At 37.7% G+C, this 19,764-nt stretch overlaps 2 protein-coding genes across 3 annotated transcripts in view; one reads left to right on the top strand and one right to left on the bottom strand.

Moving 5' to 3' along the window:
- ARHGAP28 (Rho GTPase activating protein 28) overlaps positions 1-19,764 on the bottom strand; it is a 723,491-nt gene that overhangs the window by 560,893 nt on the left and 142,834 nt on the right. The gene's annotated exons all lie outside the window — the stretch shown is intronic.
- LAMA1 (laminin subunit alpha 1) overlaps positions 1-19,764 on the top strand; it is a 99,853-nt gene that overhangs the window by 14,524 nt on the left and 65,565 nt on the right. For both annotated transcript variants that reach the window (XM_050306106.1, XM_050306117.1), the window contains exons 2-5: positions 6,093-6,263; positions 6,612-6,724; positions 15,027-15,269; positions 19,374-19,553. In XM_050306106.1, coding sequence (XP_050162063.1) covers positions 6,093-6,263; positions 6,612-6,724; positions 15,027-15,269; positions 19,374-19,553 — 707 coding nt within the window. The remainder of the gene's footprint in view (positions 1-6,092; positions 6,264-6,611; positions 6,725-15,026; positions 15,270-19,373; positions 19,554-19,764) is intronic.

Here is a 19,764-nt window from a genome sequence, read left to right as displayed (position 1 = left end):
TTTTATTACATTTTGTCCTTAGTCCTTTCTGTTTTCCTGAAGTGCATCAAGCTATTCTGAACAACTATTACTGTGTCCTCTGTAAATGTTTTCAGTAAATGGGGAATCAATTGCTTGCGAGCAAACTTCAACATTGCCTGCTTGTTATGAACTACTGATTGCCTTAACATTTTTAAAAACGCAAACTTGCAAATGAGAAAAGACCCCTTCAAGTATTTCTGTGTTCTGAGAAATGACACAATAAAAAGCTCACTGTTACTGCACACATCAGCTCTTTGTTTTTTAAGTCAGATCTACTTTGTTCACTTGCAGATTACTGCTTTATTACGCTCAGCACAAAAAAGCCAAAATACTTGAAGAGAAATCAGGCTGTTGAAATCAGGCTGTTACATTACTGAATGTCTCAGAGATGAAGTCTGGTTTGGAGTCTTCATTGTATATTCTGATGAACAATCCAGAAAGCATATCACCTCTGGACTCAGTTTGTGGCTTGCTTCATATAATCTTTTGTGTTAATTTCCCATGAGTTTTTGTCTTCTAAAAAAAAAAAAAAAAAAAACTCCAAAAAACCAACAAACACCTCTGTAATTTATTCAGCTTCCAAGGAATATCACATCAGTGAATCTGAGTTCAGAAGGAAGCTGTCTTAAATGTGGCATTTCTGTAAGGAGTTTTGACATTCTTACTGTGTTGATCTGGATACCAAAAGTTATCTTTATTGTGCTTATTAAACATACATGCTGATAGAGTGAAGCCTGTCTAAAGCAGAACTTGTACATGCATCCTTCTGTTTTTACAACTGTGTTTGTAAAAGAAATTATTTTAATCAGCTATGCCTCTGCTAGGAAGATTGATATTCTGGGGCCTGTCTCATTTTCCTATATGCCCTCTGTGAAAAGTATTTTCAACCTCTCTGTCACATTATGAGAATCCATACAGTCAAACATGGTCAAAACCACAGGTAATGCATGGATTTTACTAAAAGGCACAAATCCACTTTCCTTCTACCCGAAACAGAACAGTGATGAAATACTATTAACTTCCTAAGTGAAAAAATCATTAATCAGAAAATGGAATTGGGGTTTCATTCAAACTAGCTCTACAGAATGCAGTCAAGTGAATTCTTTAATATAAGGCAGTGAAAAAATATGTTAGAAAAGCCTTTGATAAATGGCACACAAGTGCATATGGTTTCTGTATTTGCATTAGGGATGTGTATGTGCTGTGGGCTGAGCATGAAGAGCAAATCTAATGTCTCTGGAGTGCATGGATGCTGCTGTACATGGACAGGGTATCAGAGCTAGACAAAATGGCCAACAAGTCCAGGGTCTGTCAGACCCACTGCACATGTACAATGGACTTGATCTGCTCATGTGCAGTAGATCAGGTGTATCCAGAATGAGACAATGGATATGCACTGGAAATGTCCCTAATCCTTGAAGTGCTTCTTGGTGAAAACTTCGGGGGTACTTGGTAGTCTATATCTGTAACAAAGTAAAAACTTAAAAACCTACAATGAATTAAATTGAGCCTCCAGGCAAAAGATGATGGTGGTACTTACATCTGCAACGAAGAGCTTTTGAGGACTTCAGTAGAACCTGTTTTAAAGTAGAATAATTCCTAAAGAAGTGGCGGTGGTATGATCAACCATTAACTTGACAATAGAGAGCGAGCTGTTCTGGCTAGAGATATCTTTTACTTAGGCAACGATGTGTATCAATCCATGATGACTTGTGTGAATTGTCAGCACTTTGAATCTACCCCAATAAGCTGCATGCTCCAACTGTCCCTATTCGTTCTGAAGAATCAGAGTCAATAGGCATATTGAAGCAGACAAAATAGAAATTGACTGCCTCATCTACCTTAAAGCTCTTTGCCTATCTTCCTTTTCCCTGGCATACTGCATGCTGACCACCTGTTCATCATCTAAATACATTACAATTGGCTTCATTATGAACAAGCCTTTTCCCTGACTTTTGGTGAGATATTAATGTGGCATTTGTCACCATAAGGTCTGCCTGCTTAGCTATGCATGTGACAAATCCATCCAACCTTTGAATTATTCCTTCTTGGCATTTCTTGAAGAAATGAACACTGTAGACTGTGAATGTGACAAATTCTGCCGTATCCACATTGCAGATCACCTTATTAGGGATGTGATTCCCTCTGCTTTTTCTGAGCTTGAGTTATTTTGTCTTTCTTGTAGGAAAACTCTGAATGACATAATTCTGACAGTACCAACTCACCTTTTCAGTTCTCCTTTACTGAGTTTTAGTCACACATCTGTCTAAAACCAAGTCCTTACAAAATAGAGCAACTTGCTTGAACATCTAATGAAAACGTGCTTAGCTTTTGCACTGAGCTGTACTGAACCAGTTGCTCTTCTTTCTCAAGGTCAAATTAGCATCTGTACACTTCATTTTCTGGCAATGGGAGGTATGTGAACCTGTGGGGCAAATGAGCAGCAGAGTAGCTGGGAAAAAAATCGAGTTAAAGAGTTCACCTTACCATGAAAAGAGATAGCTAGCAGTTAGAAGTGAAAGAGCTGGATTTAAAAATTCTTCCAGCTTTTCTCAGGACCACCAGAGTTTCTTGCAAAACACAGAACTGAAATTCCTGAACAGAGATGGGCCCAAGGGTGGAAACACGAAGTAACAAATACTTAAGTGCAAAGTTGATTGCAAGGTATTTTTACAAATAGAATACAGTCAATCAAACTTGATTAGAGAGCTGAGAAGTCTGCTGCTGAATTCTTACAGATCCATGTGAAACTACAGTCATCTAAAGTGATAATGGAGCCTGATAGCTCAGCAGTGAAACAGTGATGGTTTTATATGTAGCACTTGCCTTCCTTATTAGTGGGAATAATATGATAAATCCAAGTCAGTCATTGATTTGAACTGTACTTTAGACAGACAACTGTAAAAGTTACATCAATGAAGGGTCTGGAGAGTAAATCCTGAGGAGTGGGTGAGGGAGCTGGGGTTGTTTAGCCTGGAGAAAAGTAGGCTCAGGGGAGACCTTATCACTCTCTGCAACTATCTGGAAAGGAGGTTGTGGCAAGGTGGGGGCAGCTAGAGACAGGATGAGAGGACGTAGCTTCAACCTGCGCCAGGGTGGTCCAAGTTGGATATTTGGAGTAATTTTGTCACAGGAAGAGTTGTTAAATATTGAAATGGACTGCCCAGGGAAGTGGTGGAGTCATTGCTTCTGGAGCTGTTCAAGAAATGACTTGACATGGCACTTGGTGCCATGGTCTATTTGACAAGGTGGTGATCAGTCAAAGGCTGGATTTGATGATCTCAGAGGACCTTTCCAACCTAAATGATTTTGTGATTCTGTGATGTCTTCATGAGTGCAAATATAATTTGCCAAAAGTTCAGTTTAATGAGACATGGGATCTTCTGCTGGATTTTTATATCAATTACAGCCACTTGGATTTTATAGCAGCATATGACAACAGTCACCTGTTATCTGTAAAGGGCTTATTTAAGTGTGGTTGCTCATTTTTATCATACCTACCTCTTCCTACAAGCAATAAAAATATATATAACCAGATGTTTGGTGTTTTTTTTTTTTGAGAGGGGGGGAAGCGAAGGTTGGGTGGAGATTGGCAGAGGAGCATCTAAGAGCTTTTGAACTCCAAACTCTGCCTGGATTTTCTTAATAAAAGATTAAAGAGAAACCAAGTTCTTTAAAGATGCAACTCATTTATTTGCAATTTACCTTTTTTTCCATTTTTTTATTGCATATGCTTATTGTTTCTTAATAAATCATCTTCTATACTATTCTCAATCTTCACGGAAACTTGCAGGGTGGCTACACTTCTGCAGTTTGCCGTAAAATGTAATTGTGTTAAAGAGACTCAGAGGTGAACATAATCAAGTAGGATTTGAAGAGATGCAGTACCTTGCAGAGTAAAGCTAACAAACTCTTTTTTTTTGGATGCTGGGACCGAGCTCCAGTGCAACTCACTTGCATTGAAGTGTTCTTTCTTCATATCTCTGTGGGACCCAGAAAACTCATCATGAGATATCTTTGCTATTCCTTTGGCACAAGTCCGTGTACCAAAGTTTATTGGAGACAACGTCACTGTAACAAATGACCCCGGAAAGAAATGGCAGGGCTACTGTGTAATGGGAGTGAAGGTAGTGAATGACCTGAGAATGAATGGATAGCTCTTGAAGACAGGTTGGTAGACCCCTGCATCAACAGTAATAAATACTGAATAACGCAGATTTTACATAATTGGAGAGTAATGTAAATAAAGGTACCCTCTTTCACCAGTGAGCTTTCTTGTCCAATAGGAGATCGGGGAGCAGCATTTCTTCTTTGCTTTCAGCTACAGATCTGGAGCTACACTGCATGTAGTACAAGAGGTGAGAGAAGCCTGGTGCAGAAAGCATGTTGCTGTCAAAAGAGCCTCACTAAAAGTGATCAATAGGATGACTTTAGCATCCTCATCTGCATCAGATTTAGGTATAATGAGAACAAGGCATCTGACCTAGTCTGGATTTAACTTAAGTAAAGTCAGGATTCAAAAAAATAAAAAGCTCCATCTCTCCTATTAAGTTTCAAGTAAGACACAATTGAAAACACACCACTTGTTATTCATGCTCTGGTACAGAGGGTTACGATTTAGCCAGATTTTCAATAGCTGAAGGCAAGTCTTAAACTACACTGAAACTTTTCTCCAGGCTTTCCAGGATAATGCAATTACTAGGCAAAGACACTTTATATTAAAGGAATATTTAGTGTTGCCTTGTTGAGAACACAGAATCACGGAATTGTTAGGGTTGGAAGGGACCTCTAGAGATCATCTAGTCCAACCCCCTGCCAAGGTAGGGTCACCTAGAACAGGTTACACAGGAACATGAGAGGGAGACTCCATGACCTCCCTGGGCAGCCTGTTCCAGTGCTCTGCCACCCTCGATGTAAAGTTCTTCCTCATGTTGAAATTAAACTTTTTGTGTTTTAGTTTATGGCCATTTCTTCTTGTCCTGCTGGTGAGCACCACTGAAAAGAGCCTGTCACCGTCCTCTCAGCACCCACTTTTGAGATATTTATGTGCATGAATAGCTAAGAGAAGCAAAATTTTAATATTACAATTTGTTTTGATGTAGGTTGTAGATAATGAAATAAAAGAATTCACACAGCTCTACTACTGAAAAAGGCTTATATTTTCCTAACTATGACTGGGTTTTATTTTTTCTTGTTTTCAGAATTCCTTAGAAGAAAAATATGATTTTAATGCCTCGCTATTGCAACACTAACAATTCTTGTGGCACTCTACCACACCATACCAAGGCTCTATCTTTGATTTCTACCCAGTGGGTTTAATCTCTAAAGACAGGACTTGTCAAATTAATTCTGTTTTTTCAGAGTGGCTTCTGAGTGGAAATGGAGTATCTCTGTTACACCATAACTATACAAGAAATAAAAGCTTTTTAGCTCAGGAGGGATGTCTGGAAACTGATAACAACATTGCTGAGAAGCTGTGCTTAACTTTTGTGGCGTACCGTATTCTTGAAATTTTATCAGTAACCTTCAAGCCAAAGTAAAACTTCACTCCTTTTCTAAAAGGCAAAGGATTCCTTGTCTGGTAGTAGTAATCTTGAAACGCTTAGTCTGTTGTTACATTGTTCCAGTGCACAAGAATACCACCATTTGAAAGTACAGTGAAGTGTCTGTGTAAAGATTAATAAGTAGCAAGTAAGAATATTCCTTAGACTTTACAAAGACTGCAGAAGAGCCTGTAGCAAAGGGCTAAAGTTCAGTCCTTAAATCTTGCAAGCCTGGAGGGTCTTGTTCAGGCTCGTGGTGTTGCTGCTGCAGAGAGCTCCTGTTAAATGCCGTTTTCCATACCAGCTGAGTGCATGCTGTACAGTCCCTCCTTGCTTCTGGAAGTGGGCCAGTTACCCTCCTGGTTTTGATCAATTCACAATGCAAAAGGTTTCCAACTGGGAAGGATGGTTTGCAAAAACTTTCGTACTCCTTAGAATAAAGCATGCAAATGTGGAGTGAAATAACAGGGTATTGCTGTCAGGGTGCCAATTTTGCATGCCTTGCAATGTCACATTATTTCTTTCAAGGCCTGTTCCCTGCCATTCTGAACCTGGCCAGCAATGCTCACATCTCCACCAATGCCACCTGCGGGGAGAAGGGACCAGAGATGTTCTGCAAACTGGTGGAACACGTCCCTGGACGGCCCCTCCGCAATGCCCAGTGCCGTGTCTGTGACAGTCACAGTGCCAATCCCAAAGGCAAGTTTCACGTGTTTTGTTTTTTGTTTCGTCGGTTTTTGTCTTTCTTTTAACCATTCCTCGTTGAATACTGAGTGTATTACTGTCAAATATGTTTTTGTTTTAGTCTCTCTACTATGTGAGTGCAACTGCCTTTGAGCAGAGAGCTGAGGGAAAGTGTGAGCACTTTGTATCCCCACTGAGCACTGCAGGATCCAATGACAGCCTTGTTGTTTGAGGGCAGATGTCAGTTTTTACTTTTTTTATGACAGGAAGAAATTGTGCTCAGTGTGAAATAAATGTACTGGGTCAGAAAAATGCAGTGAGATTTATTTCCAAGAGATGTTTGATTTTTTTGCTTTGAAACAGAGCAGCACCCAATTTCCAGTGCAATTGATGGTACCAATAACTGGTGGCAGAGTCCCAGCATTCAGAATGGAAGGCAATACCACTGGGTCACCATCACCTTGGATTTAAGGCAGGTGAGTAACATTTACGTGATTGTAATTAAATGTATGTAGATGTATGCCAATGCAATTGATTGCAGCTCCTATGTGTTTAGGTGGTAGGATATGTACTAGTTAACTCTTCAGTAGCACTGTAGTTAAATATGCTAATATGAACTTATTTTAAATAGCTGTGGTTTTCAGTCATTGTCCTAGAGCATCTTGAAAATTTTGTTCCTGTCAGACTTCCTATCATGGCACAGTAACAATTGTATATGTGTGGATGAGAGGCTTTACTCTCATCCACCTTTCTTTGGTTTTGGTAACCAGTTCCATCTCTTCCAGTTCCTTATGTCTTGATACAAACATGTATCAAAGACGTAAGGAATGACCCTTCTGTCTTTTCCCCAGCAGTCCTCTGATATTGTGTTCCTCTACCTTTGATTTCTTATGAGTTACTTGAAGTCTGTGTTATCAAGGACTCATTTTTAAGCAGCAGTGTTTTCAGGGTATTGGCCTAAGCACAGATTTTATATGTGAGGATACATCTGTTTATGTTTCTTAACTATAACTGTCAGGCCATCACCTGATTGTTGTACAGTTTCTTAGAAAGAGTAAATAATTTGGAATAGGACATAGTTGAAATTCTGCTATTTGCTGTAAGAAAACAGCACACAATACTTCCAAGTATTAGATCCAGAGGTATTGTAACTCAGATAATGAGTTTCAGAGGAGAGAAAGGTAAGTGACTGGAGGGTTAGTGCGTTCACATCAATTATCTCACAGTAGGTCGCAAGTTAAACTTTTTAAATTTCTCAGTGTTTTTGCATATTTACATTAAATATGCAAACCTGTTACTGTAACATAATGGTCAGATTGAAGTATAAAATGTCAAAAAGTTCAATTGCAGGATATCCAGAACCCTGGGAAGTCTGACTTTCCTCAGTTGAGGGGTATCCTTAAGGGCTACAATGCAAAACATGCATAAAATGGGGCAAAAGTGGTGCTACTAAAAGAAAAGTTGATTTACTACTTTCTGTGCTTCTTTTCTGACTTGATTCTGATCACCACCTTGTTGGAAGGAGCACTGGGAAGAAATGTTCTGTATTATATCTTCTGTGAACTTTTGCTGTCAGCTTTTCTGAAGAGTTAGGGATTATATTTCTGAAATACTGATTTCTGACCCTGAGAAATCTAGAACAGTCTTGGCAGAAGTTGGTTCCTCTGTTTTGGGACTTCATGGCCAAACCAGGAGGGGTTCATCATTCTTAGGCTACTAAACTGTACAGAGTATTTGCTAATTTATTAGTTTGTCTGTTAGACATGGAAGAATCTGAAATCTTTTACCCTGCTCCAAGAAAAGACAAAATAATTGCTGAAGAAAAAATATTTTTCTTGGCTTTTTCTTGTTGTTTTGCTTTGAACAGATCTATGCACTGGGCTAAGTAAGTTGTTTGAAAATCATAGCTCAACAATTCATTATTAATATAAGGATGCTTCCAAACTCTGTAAGAAGCTTTGTTACTTACTAAGAAATGCGTACTTGAGGTGTACAGTTAGTAAGAAGCTTTTGCAAGATCTCTAGACCCAGTTTGAAAGTTATTTTAAAGATTAAAACAGAAGGTTTAACTTTGATGTTTTCAAATAAAGCATAGGTTAAGCAAGTGCCTAGTTTGCTCTTTAATTAGAAAGCAGAACTGTTTGGAAAATAATCACAAGGTGTGTTTTGTCAGTGACAGAGGGTTTGGATAAGACTTTCTTGTTGTTTGAAGAGATAGCTTTGTGTTTGGTTTGTAGATGGACAAACAGGAAGGAAAAATGAAGGAGGAGGGAATGCCTTAGTTTTTTATCCTCCTAGAACAATTTCACTTTGGAAGCAGACCAGCTGAGCTACTCTCCAAATCTTTTATTCTCCAGTGTTAGTGCTGTTGATGTTTCACCACATACATATCTTTCCTCTCCTGACCCACGCTCAGTTTCACTAATTCGATTTGAAAAGTTTCCCCTAAGGGGCCTTTCTTCTGTGTTTTCCTTAGAGACTTTAAGGGAGAGAAGGCATCTAGGGCTATGCAAACTGAATGTAAATTATGCTGTGTGAGAAAGGATTCGGTTAATAGAGATTGCTTGAAGTCAATGAGTTATTAGAGCTGACTTGGTGTGCTTACTTTAAGCGAGTCAGCACAAGTAAAGAAAACACAAAAGAAAAGCATATGAAGGACCTTAGTGACTTTAGTAATTATTTACTTCATACATTAGCTTGAGAATGAGTTAAAATACTCTTCTAGGACCTTTAAAAATATTCCTGAAAGTCAGTACCTGTAACTAGGTGGGTTACAATATAACTTTAGCATTGGTACTTTTTTTTTTTTTTCACATTTCAAGCCTTGTGCATGAAATCTGTTAAGTAGCATATTAAAGTAAACGAGTCCTTCAGCTTTCCTTGCCAGAGTGTAGTGCCCTTTTGTGATGTGAAGAATGACCATCTGATCATATTCATGGTGGGTTCTTCTGTAATTACCAGAAGTTCTAGATCTAAGAGGATTTGATTGTTTCTTGGGATTGTTATCGTTGTACTTTTTAGAGATATAATCCAAGCAATTGGGTTGGTGAGTGCTGAAACATAGCCTTGTCTGGCAGATATGGGGAAGATTCCTTTAGCTGGTGAAAGCTCAATTCCAGTTTACCCTGTGTGAATTTCTGTGGCTGTACTCATCTCTTGGCTCAAAAGTGAAGGGAATAGAGGATATTCTTTGAGCTAGTATTCTGCCTTTTACTTAGTTTATTTAGTCTAAAAACAGCTGGAATGAAAAGCAGTTTGATGGAATCTCATTAAGAGAAGAGGGCTGACTAATAAAAGCAATATTGTAATTGCTGTTTTGGTCTTCCTCCTTTGTGGAATCTATGCTATTAATAACTAATGCTAAGCATTTTGTAAGGGTACCTAGGGCTTATGTTATGATTCTTTAGCTCACTTACATCATAACAACTAGGTAAATTTATTCTAGTGTGCCTTTCAGTCTTTCCAGGATTCAGATGTATGATAGTCTTTTCTTCCCACACACTCCACCACCAAACCGCCCCGGCTCCCTCTTTCCATTAAATGTATGGCAGTGATCCAGAACTGCGGAAAGAGCAGTTTAGCAATGAGGTGTCGTATTGATGTACAAGACACTAAGATTTGATTTATGACCTTGTGCTTCCTACACTGCCAGTTCTACAGAAACAAAATGCACAGCATCGGTTTTTGATAAAAACAGCATTTTTGCCTGAGTTTGACCCCCTGGACAGCTATATTACAAAATTTTAATACATTTTAATAATTTTAATAAATGCTGACTGTTGCACATTTAAGCAGTGTGATTGGGCCAGCTGTAAAATATTAATCTGTGACAACATTAAACGAAGACTACTTGCCTCAGTTTTATTATCGTGCTTCAGACTTTTAAAGGTATTTAAATGTCCTGTGTATACTTGGCGTAGCAGAATGGCAGACGTTTGTATATCACAAAGTTCTTGAATTGTAAATCAACACCAATTCTTCTTAGAAGACCCATAGTATTGAGTTGAGAAAACAACTCCGCTTCCGAGTAAGTTGTAGCTCATGAATATTTTATGAGTACTGGATTGCCACTCAGAGGCTGATGTAAGAGTAATTTGTACTTTCTGCTATTAGAAAGTTTAAAAGAATGTAAATATATGATTTGCGCAGAGCTTTCATCTTGAAATGAACTGGCAAGAACAGATTTCTGTAGAGATGCATTGCTGATGTAAAAAATATTACTCTGTTGACTTCACTGGACTGATGCTAATTTATTGTACGTGGCAAGCTGCCTTAAAAGCCTTTTGTGGCTTTGTAAAATTGATGATGCAAGATTCAGGGTGTTCATCTGTGCATTCTTACAAAGCAATTCTTAAGTTAAATGAATTTTTCTTCTATTCCAAAACAATGACTGCACATAATGAATCAAAATCTTAAAGAAAATATAATTAATGAGACTAGAAATTCTGCTGAATTTAGTGTATTTTGCACTTTTAAGATCGCAGAACTCTCAGAGCAAAACGTTGCAAACAGTTGCTAGGCCTCACGGTCTCTATGAGACTGAAGCCATCTTTATCCTTTAAAAAGACATTTCTGTGAACAATACAAGCTGATACTTAAAATGTCCCTTTATGTAGTTTTCTACTCTTGGAGAGTTTGCACAGATTATTTTGGACTTTTTTTGGGCAGCAAAATGAAGTCTGAGAAAAAGAGGATTTCCTTGTATCCAGGTTTATATGTGTTGACAACACTGAACTGAATAAATTTTGCAGTTTCATTTTAAATATGTGGAGTAATGCTAGTTGTAATAAACATTTTCAGCACAGGACTGGTCATGCTGTTTGAAAAACATACTTAGCTGCTTTTTAGATTCCCTTTTTGCACTCGTCAATAGGACACTGAAGTTAATACTGAGGTTCTAAAATCATGTAGTCCTTTCAGGTTTTTGCAAGGTCAGATGGAGTTTGGACTTGAATTGGAGTGTAGATTTGAAGTAGAAGTCGGTACCTATGTTCTTAAGTTAAATATTTCTGAAATTTAGAAAAAAAAATATGTTGGGACTCATCTTTAGCTTTTCAGTTTTGGAGCCTGGGTCTCAAATACTCATAATTACACAAAGACAGAATCTTCTCTATTGTTGTCCTCAATTCATGTATATTGAAAAATATAACAGGGAGACTTTATCCAAAAAGATACCAGGAAAATTGTGCTTGCCAGGGCGTGTCGTCTGTGTTGAGTTGCAGAGCAATGACCATACCCTTGGAAATTGGGATTTGTAGCTAGCATCTGCTGTGTCCCCACTGCTGGCTGACTGTAAACTCAGCTGCTATACAAAGAAGAGGTTCTTTAGAACAAGTTTATTTGGCTGGTCTTTACAGTCAGGATTGAAATGCCTGTAAAATGACACTTTTAATCCATGGCTGCTTGGGAATTGTTAACTTGCTTTGACTTGCCCTTTTTACCCTTGTAGTTCAATAAGGAAATTAGTTCTGGGAAAGTTACACAGTCAAATTAAAGTGTACAAATCATTAGCTCTTGTGCCCCACAGCTCAGGTTTATCACGTAGCTGGTTGGTGGGCATTGAATGGATGTGGAAAGTGGCAAGAAACTGCCTTTGGTGATGTTCAAATCCGACAAACTTATAAAAGTAAAATTCTGTGAAGAAGTGCTCAAAGGATGTTGGAAAATCAGTTTGCATTACATGGGCTCAGTTCAGATCCATTTTGGGTTGCAGAGTTTATGGGATATGAGGTCTGCAAAATCCCTACCTACTGACAACTCTTTAAATGTTTTCATCTGTGAACATTTGAATCACCTTGATCCTTTCTTTTGGCTTCATTCCCTTACTTGGAAACATAATCCTTGAGAATATAACTCCTACTGATAGATTGTCTTCTGATTTCTTGAGGCCAAGAGCATACAAAATCTTTAATTTTCTTATTTAACCTATATAATTTCAAGGACTGATAAATTTTTCTGATGTTGCTGATATTCATTATCCTGTGAATTTACCTGTAAAGTATTTTTGGATACCTATGTGCTATGTATGTAAAGGGAAGAGAGTTGAGAGGATCCACTGGAAAAGAAGGCAATTGTTTTCTATACTGTGCATATTTAAACGTCTATAGAACCATTCACTGATTTTTTTTCACTTCTTCTTTAAGGTTTATACTGTTAAATATCTGCATTTCAGCTGTTTGCAAACTATACAGAAAAAATCAATCCCTACATGCCTTGGGTACCAACCATGGCTGCTGTTTTCCTGAAAAAACACTGACTTGGAAAGATTTAATTTATTGAATTTGTGCACAGTTGCTGTGTAAATGATAATTTTTAAGTGGCTTTTCCCTTTACTCCTCCCTCACCAAGAAACTTGATATTTAAAGTAAATTTTAGTTGCATACTCTTGTGAATATCTTTTGCTTCTGCAGCAGCGGCTAAAGTTAGTTTGTGATGAAGGATAGCTCATTGTTACTAGTTGGAACTGGATTTAAAACTAGCCACATCAGCTGCAGACTATAATGGGTCTTGAAAAATCTCAGTGTAATCAAAAGTAGATCATTTGTTGTTCAGCCAACTGTGTAATAAGTAGGGAAACAGTTTAGTTGATGACAGCAAGCAGAGAGGAAAAAGAAATAAATAAAGTGCATAGTTGTTCCTAAGCTCAGTCAATAAAACTTCTCTGAAGCTTTCTGAAGTTCTCATCTGTGATGGAGAAAATACCCATACAAGTGACACCTGTCACATACACATGTCTTTAAATTCAGGGTACCAAAATGATGATCCATCAGATTCTGCATGTGCACAACTGAGTGCAAAACAGGTATATGACTCAACTACCTCTGACTGAATCAATGAAAAGCAGGTTGTAGGTAGGGAATATAGTTGTTTCACTTGAAATCTGCCCAAATTATGTTCCTTTTTCCTTTAAAAGCACATATTTTGGCTTTTCGTGGCTTTTCCTTTTTTTTTTTTCCGGTCTGAGATTGTTGGTGTGATGTAAGTTTTATTTAAAAGGAACTCTTCTCTTCATGGAAACTGGATTATAATTCTTGATATTCACTTTAATCAAATTCTGAGATCGTGCTGAACAACAGAGGACTCACAGAGCCCAGAGAAATTTTATTTCTAAGACTGTAAGGCTAGATAAACACTGAGCTGGCTTCTCCTCTTGTTTGCTTCTGCTTGCATTGCTGAAACGTCATAGTAGGCAAAATCCTCACTTGGTGTAAATTTTCATATTTATTTAAATAACTAGGAATGTTCTGTTTGTATCTGCTTGATGTCTCAGAGGATAAAAGGGAAGTGCCTGGAAAGAAAATCAGACCAAGTGAATATCGTGTTTTAATTCCATATGATTTTAATTAGAAATTGAGGTGGTTTTACTTTTTTTAAGGTGTTAAAGTTAATAAGTCATTTGAAGATAAGTATCACCAAATTTTTTTCCTTGTCATGTGTGCAAGATCTCCTAATCAAAGTTCTGTTCACTTAAAGAATGTCTTGTTTCAAAGGTTACTATTTATCTTTGGGAGTTTATTTCCCCATTTGAAAAAATCAAAACCTGCTTTTATGTGGCAAATACTATTCTTGCTCTGGTTTTAATCTGTATTGAAAACAAAAGCCTAGAAATTTGAATTTATAATGTATGAAAGAACTGATTTCAGCCAAATTGGAGCTCAACATAGTATTAATACTACACATGCAGACAGGAATTATGATGATAATAGCAGTCGACCAGGCAGTCTGCTCAAGTGGGAATACATTCCTCTGAGATGGTTGAATAATACAGAGTTTTTCTTTCATCTGAATGTGGCTTTATACTCTAGTGTGTATGAAACATTAAACTTCTGTACAGAAGTGTTATGAATCTGCAAAATGCAATCTTTTTTCGTGAGGTGATGTAGTAGGTGTTGGGTGAGGGAGAAGATGGTAGATTTGCTGTAAGTGCACTTCAGTGTTCGCATCTAATGCTGTAGGGCCAGTGTGGGTTATGTGGCTCCCACGACAAAGTAATCTAAAAGGTGATATGAACTTAATTACTGCTCTGCCTGCTCACAGAAGTGATGAACAGTGCTGTTGTGTGGATGGGGATTTCACTTTGGACCCAGGGTTGTTAAAAAAATAGTCAAGATACCTGTATAGCTCTTACACATATTAACTTCATTTAAGAATATTAGCTATTTTGCCATGATTGTTTCTGTCATATTCACCTTATTTGTCTCGTAGTATTTTTAGCAGTGTCTGCAAGTAGTCTTCTGCTGAAATAACTGACACAGAATGAAAGTACAATGCACAGAGATTTTTAATATAGTGTGTAAAAAACTTACCAGAAATGCTATTACAAAGAGGATTAAATTCCCAGCTAAAATATGAAGCAAAGAGGTTTTTTTAGGCTGCATCTATGTAAAAAAAAACCCCAACCAACACAAAACAAAGAAACACACAAACAAACAAACTAAAAAAGCCCAACCAAAACACAGATCTTTCAAGCCCTCAGTGACTCCAAAAAGCTAAATAGTACCTTTCTCACGGAACAAATGTTATACCCAACTAATCCTGAAATGTACAGTGTAGATAGATTTCAGCTATTACATCAGCACAGACTCATGCCCTGAACACAATTAGATGGACCCCTAGTCAAAAATTTGTGCAAAAAATGTATCCAGAGTTACTGTACCAAATTTTACTCTCTCCCTGTGTAAACTGCTTTTAAAGTTTTTAATTTACTACCCAATTTGCTTCTAGTGGTCTTTTACAGCATAACAAAGCATTAAAATTTTCTCCTTGCATTTTTTTCAGGTCTTTCAAGTTGCGTATGTCATCATCAAAGCTGCTAATGCTCCACGACCTGGAAACTGGATTTTGGAACGCTCCATAGATGGCACAGAGTTCAGACCATGGCAGTACTATGCAATTAGCGATACCGAGTGTTTAACTCGTTATAATATTACACCAAGAATTGGGCCACCAACTTACAAGAGAGATGATGAAGTGATCTGCACCTCCTATTACTCCAGACTAGTTCCCCTGGAACATGGAGAGGTATGTTTGTTTTTTGGAATTGTAGTTTGTGATGAAGAACATGGACTGACAGCAATTGGAAAACTTTTTAATTGCAGTTACAGAGTCCATCGCCATCAGCACTACCAGGTGATCTCTTAATCTTCTTTAATGGTATTGTCTTTATATCATGTACCAGTAAAGCAAAACTTTTAAATGTTGGGCTGAAACATGTCTTTGGTTCTATGTATTCCCATTACTAGACTCTTTGTTCTGTTTTTCCACATAATTTGATGGTAGCTATTAGCTGTAAATTATTAGTTATTTTATCCTGAAAGACTGTAACAGAGGCTCTATGTTCTGCCAGGTTTTTCATTTAGTAGAGAAAACTCCTGTGTTAGGAACACCTGGCTGTGTGAGATAAAGCTGCAAATGCTGTTGAAGTGCTTGGCACAGCGGGAACTCCTAAACAAGCCTTGGCATTGTTTCAGGGATGTAGCATAATTAAAAGGACTATGAGTTGTGCAGCCTCGCTGTTGATTGTTCTTTCTTTTAACAAACTCCATTCATAGTACTTGTGTAATTTATTACATAGAGGCAGCCACATAATGAAATGATACATTAAAACCAGCAGTTATTCTATTGTGAATGCTATAATGTATAACCATGATAATAAATGTGGCGTTATCCCATGGAGAATGCTAGTAACTCTTAGCTTAATAGAAATCAATATGTTTTTATTTCTTGAATAAAGAAAGATTGGAATATATGCAGCTGAGGGCCAAAGTGTGTCAAACATTCACATAAACTTGAAAATATCAGCAAGAAAAACAATGAAATTCAACAACATCAAGTCCCATTCACTTTAATCAAATGTTTATTGCAGTCATGTTAGTGTATGCCCAACCTGTCTACATAATTAACCAGAAAACTTTTAGGTTGACTATATACAAACTATATGCCTCTTGTAATGTACATTTAATGGAGCATGCAACTCCAGCTCCAGGGATGCCAGAGATTCAATTTAGTGACTTTTTTTTCTCATTCATTTTTCCTGATGGTACACATAATTAATTAGGTCACACTACCCAAAACATTGTGGCTTTTTTTTTTTGAGTGCAGTAACAGAAAAACATAAGAACATAGAAAATTACAGCATTAAATTTTAGTGTATTGCATAAAATCATAGAATCATTTAGACTGGAAAATACTTTTAAGGTCATCAAGTCCAACCATTAACCCAGCGCTGCTAAGTTCACCAATAAACCATGTCCTTAAGTGACACACTTATTGTCTTTCTAATACCTCCTGGGATGGTGACTCCACCACTTCCCTGACCAACCTGTTCTAGTGCTTGACAACCCTTTCCTTGCAACAAATGTTCCTGCTTTCCCAACTGAAACTCCCTTGGCACAACCAAAAGCCATTTCCTCTTGTTATATCACTTGTTATCTGGGAGAAGAGACTGACACCTGCCTACAGTGTCCTTGCAGGTAGTTGTAGAGAGCAATAAGGTACCCCTTTAGTCTCCTTTTCTCCAGGCTAAACAACCCCAGGTTCCTCAGCTGCTCCTCATGAGACCCAGCACTTGGCCTTGTTGAACCTCATCCAATTGGCTTCGGACCATCGATCCAACCAGTCGATAAACACACAGGCATAAAAGCTGTTATTCACTTTGGCTGCTTCTTTGTACCTGGAATGTCTGTCAGACAGGAATATTTCCTCCACAGAACATCTCACAAACTGGACCCTTGGCACCCTTTTGAAAATTCTTATATTTAGTGCTTTGTAATTGGTTCTGGCCACTCCATTAAACTTAAGAATAGCCCTGTATGAATCCTTGAGACCAGCTGATCTCTGTAAGTGTCTGCCTTGTATCCAGCACTTGTTAGCATCCTGATGTTCTGCAGTCAGCCTGAAGTGTCTTGGTGTGAAATAACTGTTTGGGTAAAAAGACCATGTATCTAAACATGGATGTCAATAATAACATGTTTTGCCAAATCAGACATTATCCCATTTTGACTGCTAGATTTTTTAGAGGTTTGAAGAGTTATAGCTGCTCTGCTGTAAGCTCTGTTGTTTGCCTGATTTATACTTCTTGAAGATCTGCTTCCAGAAATTTACATAATGAAGTTAGGGCTTGTGATGAATTCCAAGGCTTAAAATGCAGTTATTTGAAAATGGTGCTGAATTATGGGGCATGAATATGCTAAAAAAATACAATACAAATATATTGCTGTGTGTGAGCTTATATAAACAATATATTAGCCAAATGCAGCAGTGTGTGAGGAGAATAATTATATTTCTTCTTTAGTGTCTTAGTCACTATCTCTACTGTTTTTGCCTTTTCCTACTTGGAAAGATTCCTTTACTGTCTATAAAAATTGCAGTGTATTATTACAGATTTTAAAATACATCTGTTGTGGAGTATATGTGTATTAAATTTTTCAGTAGAAGCAGTGCAGTGATATTTGAATATTTGACCAACAATTCTGCCGCGTAATTCCCAGCAGATAACATGACTTCTGAATGAATATGTTGCCACTGATTTTCCTAAAGAGAGCAGACTGACATGTGGTGGGCAGGTTCAGTCTTCATAAAAGACTGAATAGTTGCATAAAACATGGGTACAAGGAGGAAAAGTCCTGTCTGTGACAGGATGCAAGAAGAGTTTTGAAACTGCAACAAGGAAAACATGGGTTAGAGAATAGGATCGTTTCTAACAATAAAGCCAGAAAGGGCTGGAATAGATTGTGTTGGAGGATTGTAGAGTCAGCACGAACAGTGGTCTTCAAGAACAGATTGGTCAAACATCTAACAAATCTAGTAAATCCTATTTTGGCATAGGAAATGGACTAGAAGAATTCTCTGTGTTTCTATGAGAAATGAACACTTTATAGGGTGGTCTTAATTTGCAGATTCGGACCTGGAAAAAGTATTGGTTTTCAGAACTGTTATTCTGCAGTTGGAAAATGTGATGGGTTATCAGAAAAGTGGAATTCTTTGAACACAGTGTGTTAGAATATTAAGATGGAATGGTGGTAACCAATAAATAGCAAAATTATAATTTTGGGAGTGTGACCTCTATTACAAATCTCCCTTTGTATGTCTTTGAAATAACAGTTACTCTCTAGGAAGCCCCTAGCTCCACTACAGAACTAAGTTTGTGGGGTTTTTAAAATACTAATAAAAAAATTCTTCATTATTTAGAAATATTTTCAGGGGAACAATTTGACAGTACTGGACAAAGTTAAAACTGTAAGTTCAAGAGTAGTATATGAGACAAAATTACTCCTCATAAATGGGGATATGTCTTGAACTCTAAAATGCAGCTGACAAACCCATTTGTCATGGACATCAGGTGAACTGTTTAACATTTGTTTGTTGCCTGTACGGTGTTGGTTTTCAGTTTTGTCCAAAAAATGGAGCAGGAATTGTGTGGTCATATGAGACTATATCCTTGTGTATTCCTAAATTACTTTGGAAGAAGGGAGCACAGAATAAGCTGTGCAGCTTGATACCAGAAGTCATCTTAATGGGACCAATTAGAATTGTGCAAGAAAGATGGAGGCCAGATGAGTGGATCTGTGGTGGTAGCCCCTTGCTTTCAGTTGTCATCTGTGTTGTGGCTTCCCACTGCATTCTCGTATCACCAAATATTCCTTGCTGACTGTGCAGACCTGTCACTGGTATCTTTAGAATTAATGACCCCAGACCAGATTGAGAATGTGTGCCATATTATGTTTAGCAATAAGATCTTTTCTATTTGTGGAGGAGAAATCTGTAATGACAAAAACTGTGCCTATGGCGAAAGTTACATGTTCCATCTCAATGAGGGGTGAAGGAAGAGTGCAGGAACTAGGGACTAGCCTTTTTACTGTTCTTCTTTTTGTGCTATCTCCACGACAGTCTGGGAATCTCAGGACTATGATGAGCTGATAGTGGTGGTTTCAGAAATGTGTGAGTCGGGAAGCAGGAATTTTACCTGCAGATAGACAGCGGGGAAATAAAAGAATTCTGTGTAGTCATGTCACCATCTTGAGCTGTTGGGAAATAGGCTTAAGTTCTATGGTTTTGATTCTCAGACTGATGTTGTTCCAAACGAATCACAATTATATTTATGATTAAGCCAGCCTTTCTTTCTAGATTCACACATCACTGATCAATGGTAGGCCTAGCGCTGATGATCCTTCACAGAAGCTTTTGGAATTTACTTCTGCACGATACATTCGCCTACGACTGCAGCGTATTAGAACTCTGAATGCTGACCTCATGACTCTCAGCCACAATGATCCTAAAGAACTAGACCCCATTGTTACCAGAAGGGTAAGCTGATTGTTCATAAAGGGTATTCAGAATAGCTTGATGGGAGAGAATATTCTTGTCTGTTTGGGAAAGAGGCAGTTCTTAATCCTTGCCATTCACAGAGTTGTTTTGATAGGTTGTTAATTCTTGCCTTCGCTTTTACAGCATTAACAACAATAACCTTGTCATAAACAACTTTGAGAAAAAGCTTTTTAGAGATTGTTTTTATTTT

The sequence above is a fragment of the Myiozetetes cayanensis genome, unplaced genomic scaffold (genome assembly GCF_022539395.1).
Source record: "Myiozetetes cayanensis isolate MyiCay16 unplaced genomic scaffold, myiCay2020 scf1, whole genome shotgun sequence".
NCBI lineage: Eukaryota > Metazoa > Chordata > Aves > Passeriformes > Tyrannidae > Myiozetetes > Myiozetetes cayanensis.
Note: the sequence above shows the minus strand (reverse complement) of the source record. Positions and strands in the feature narration are given on the sequence as shown.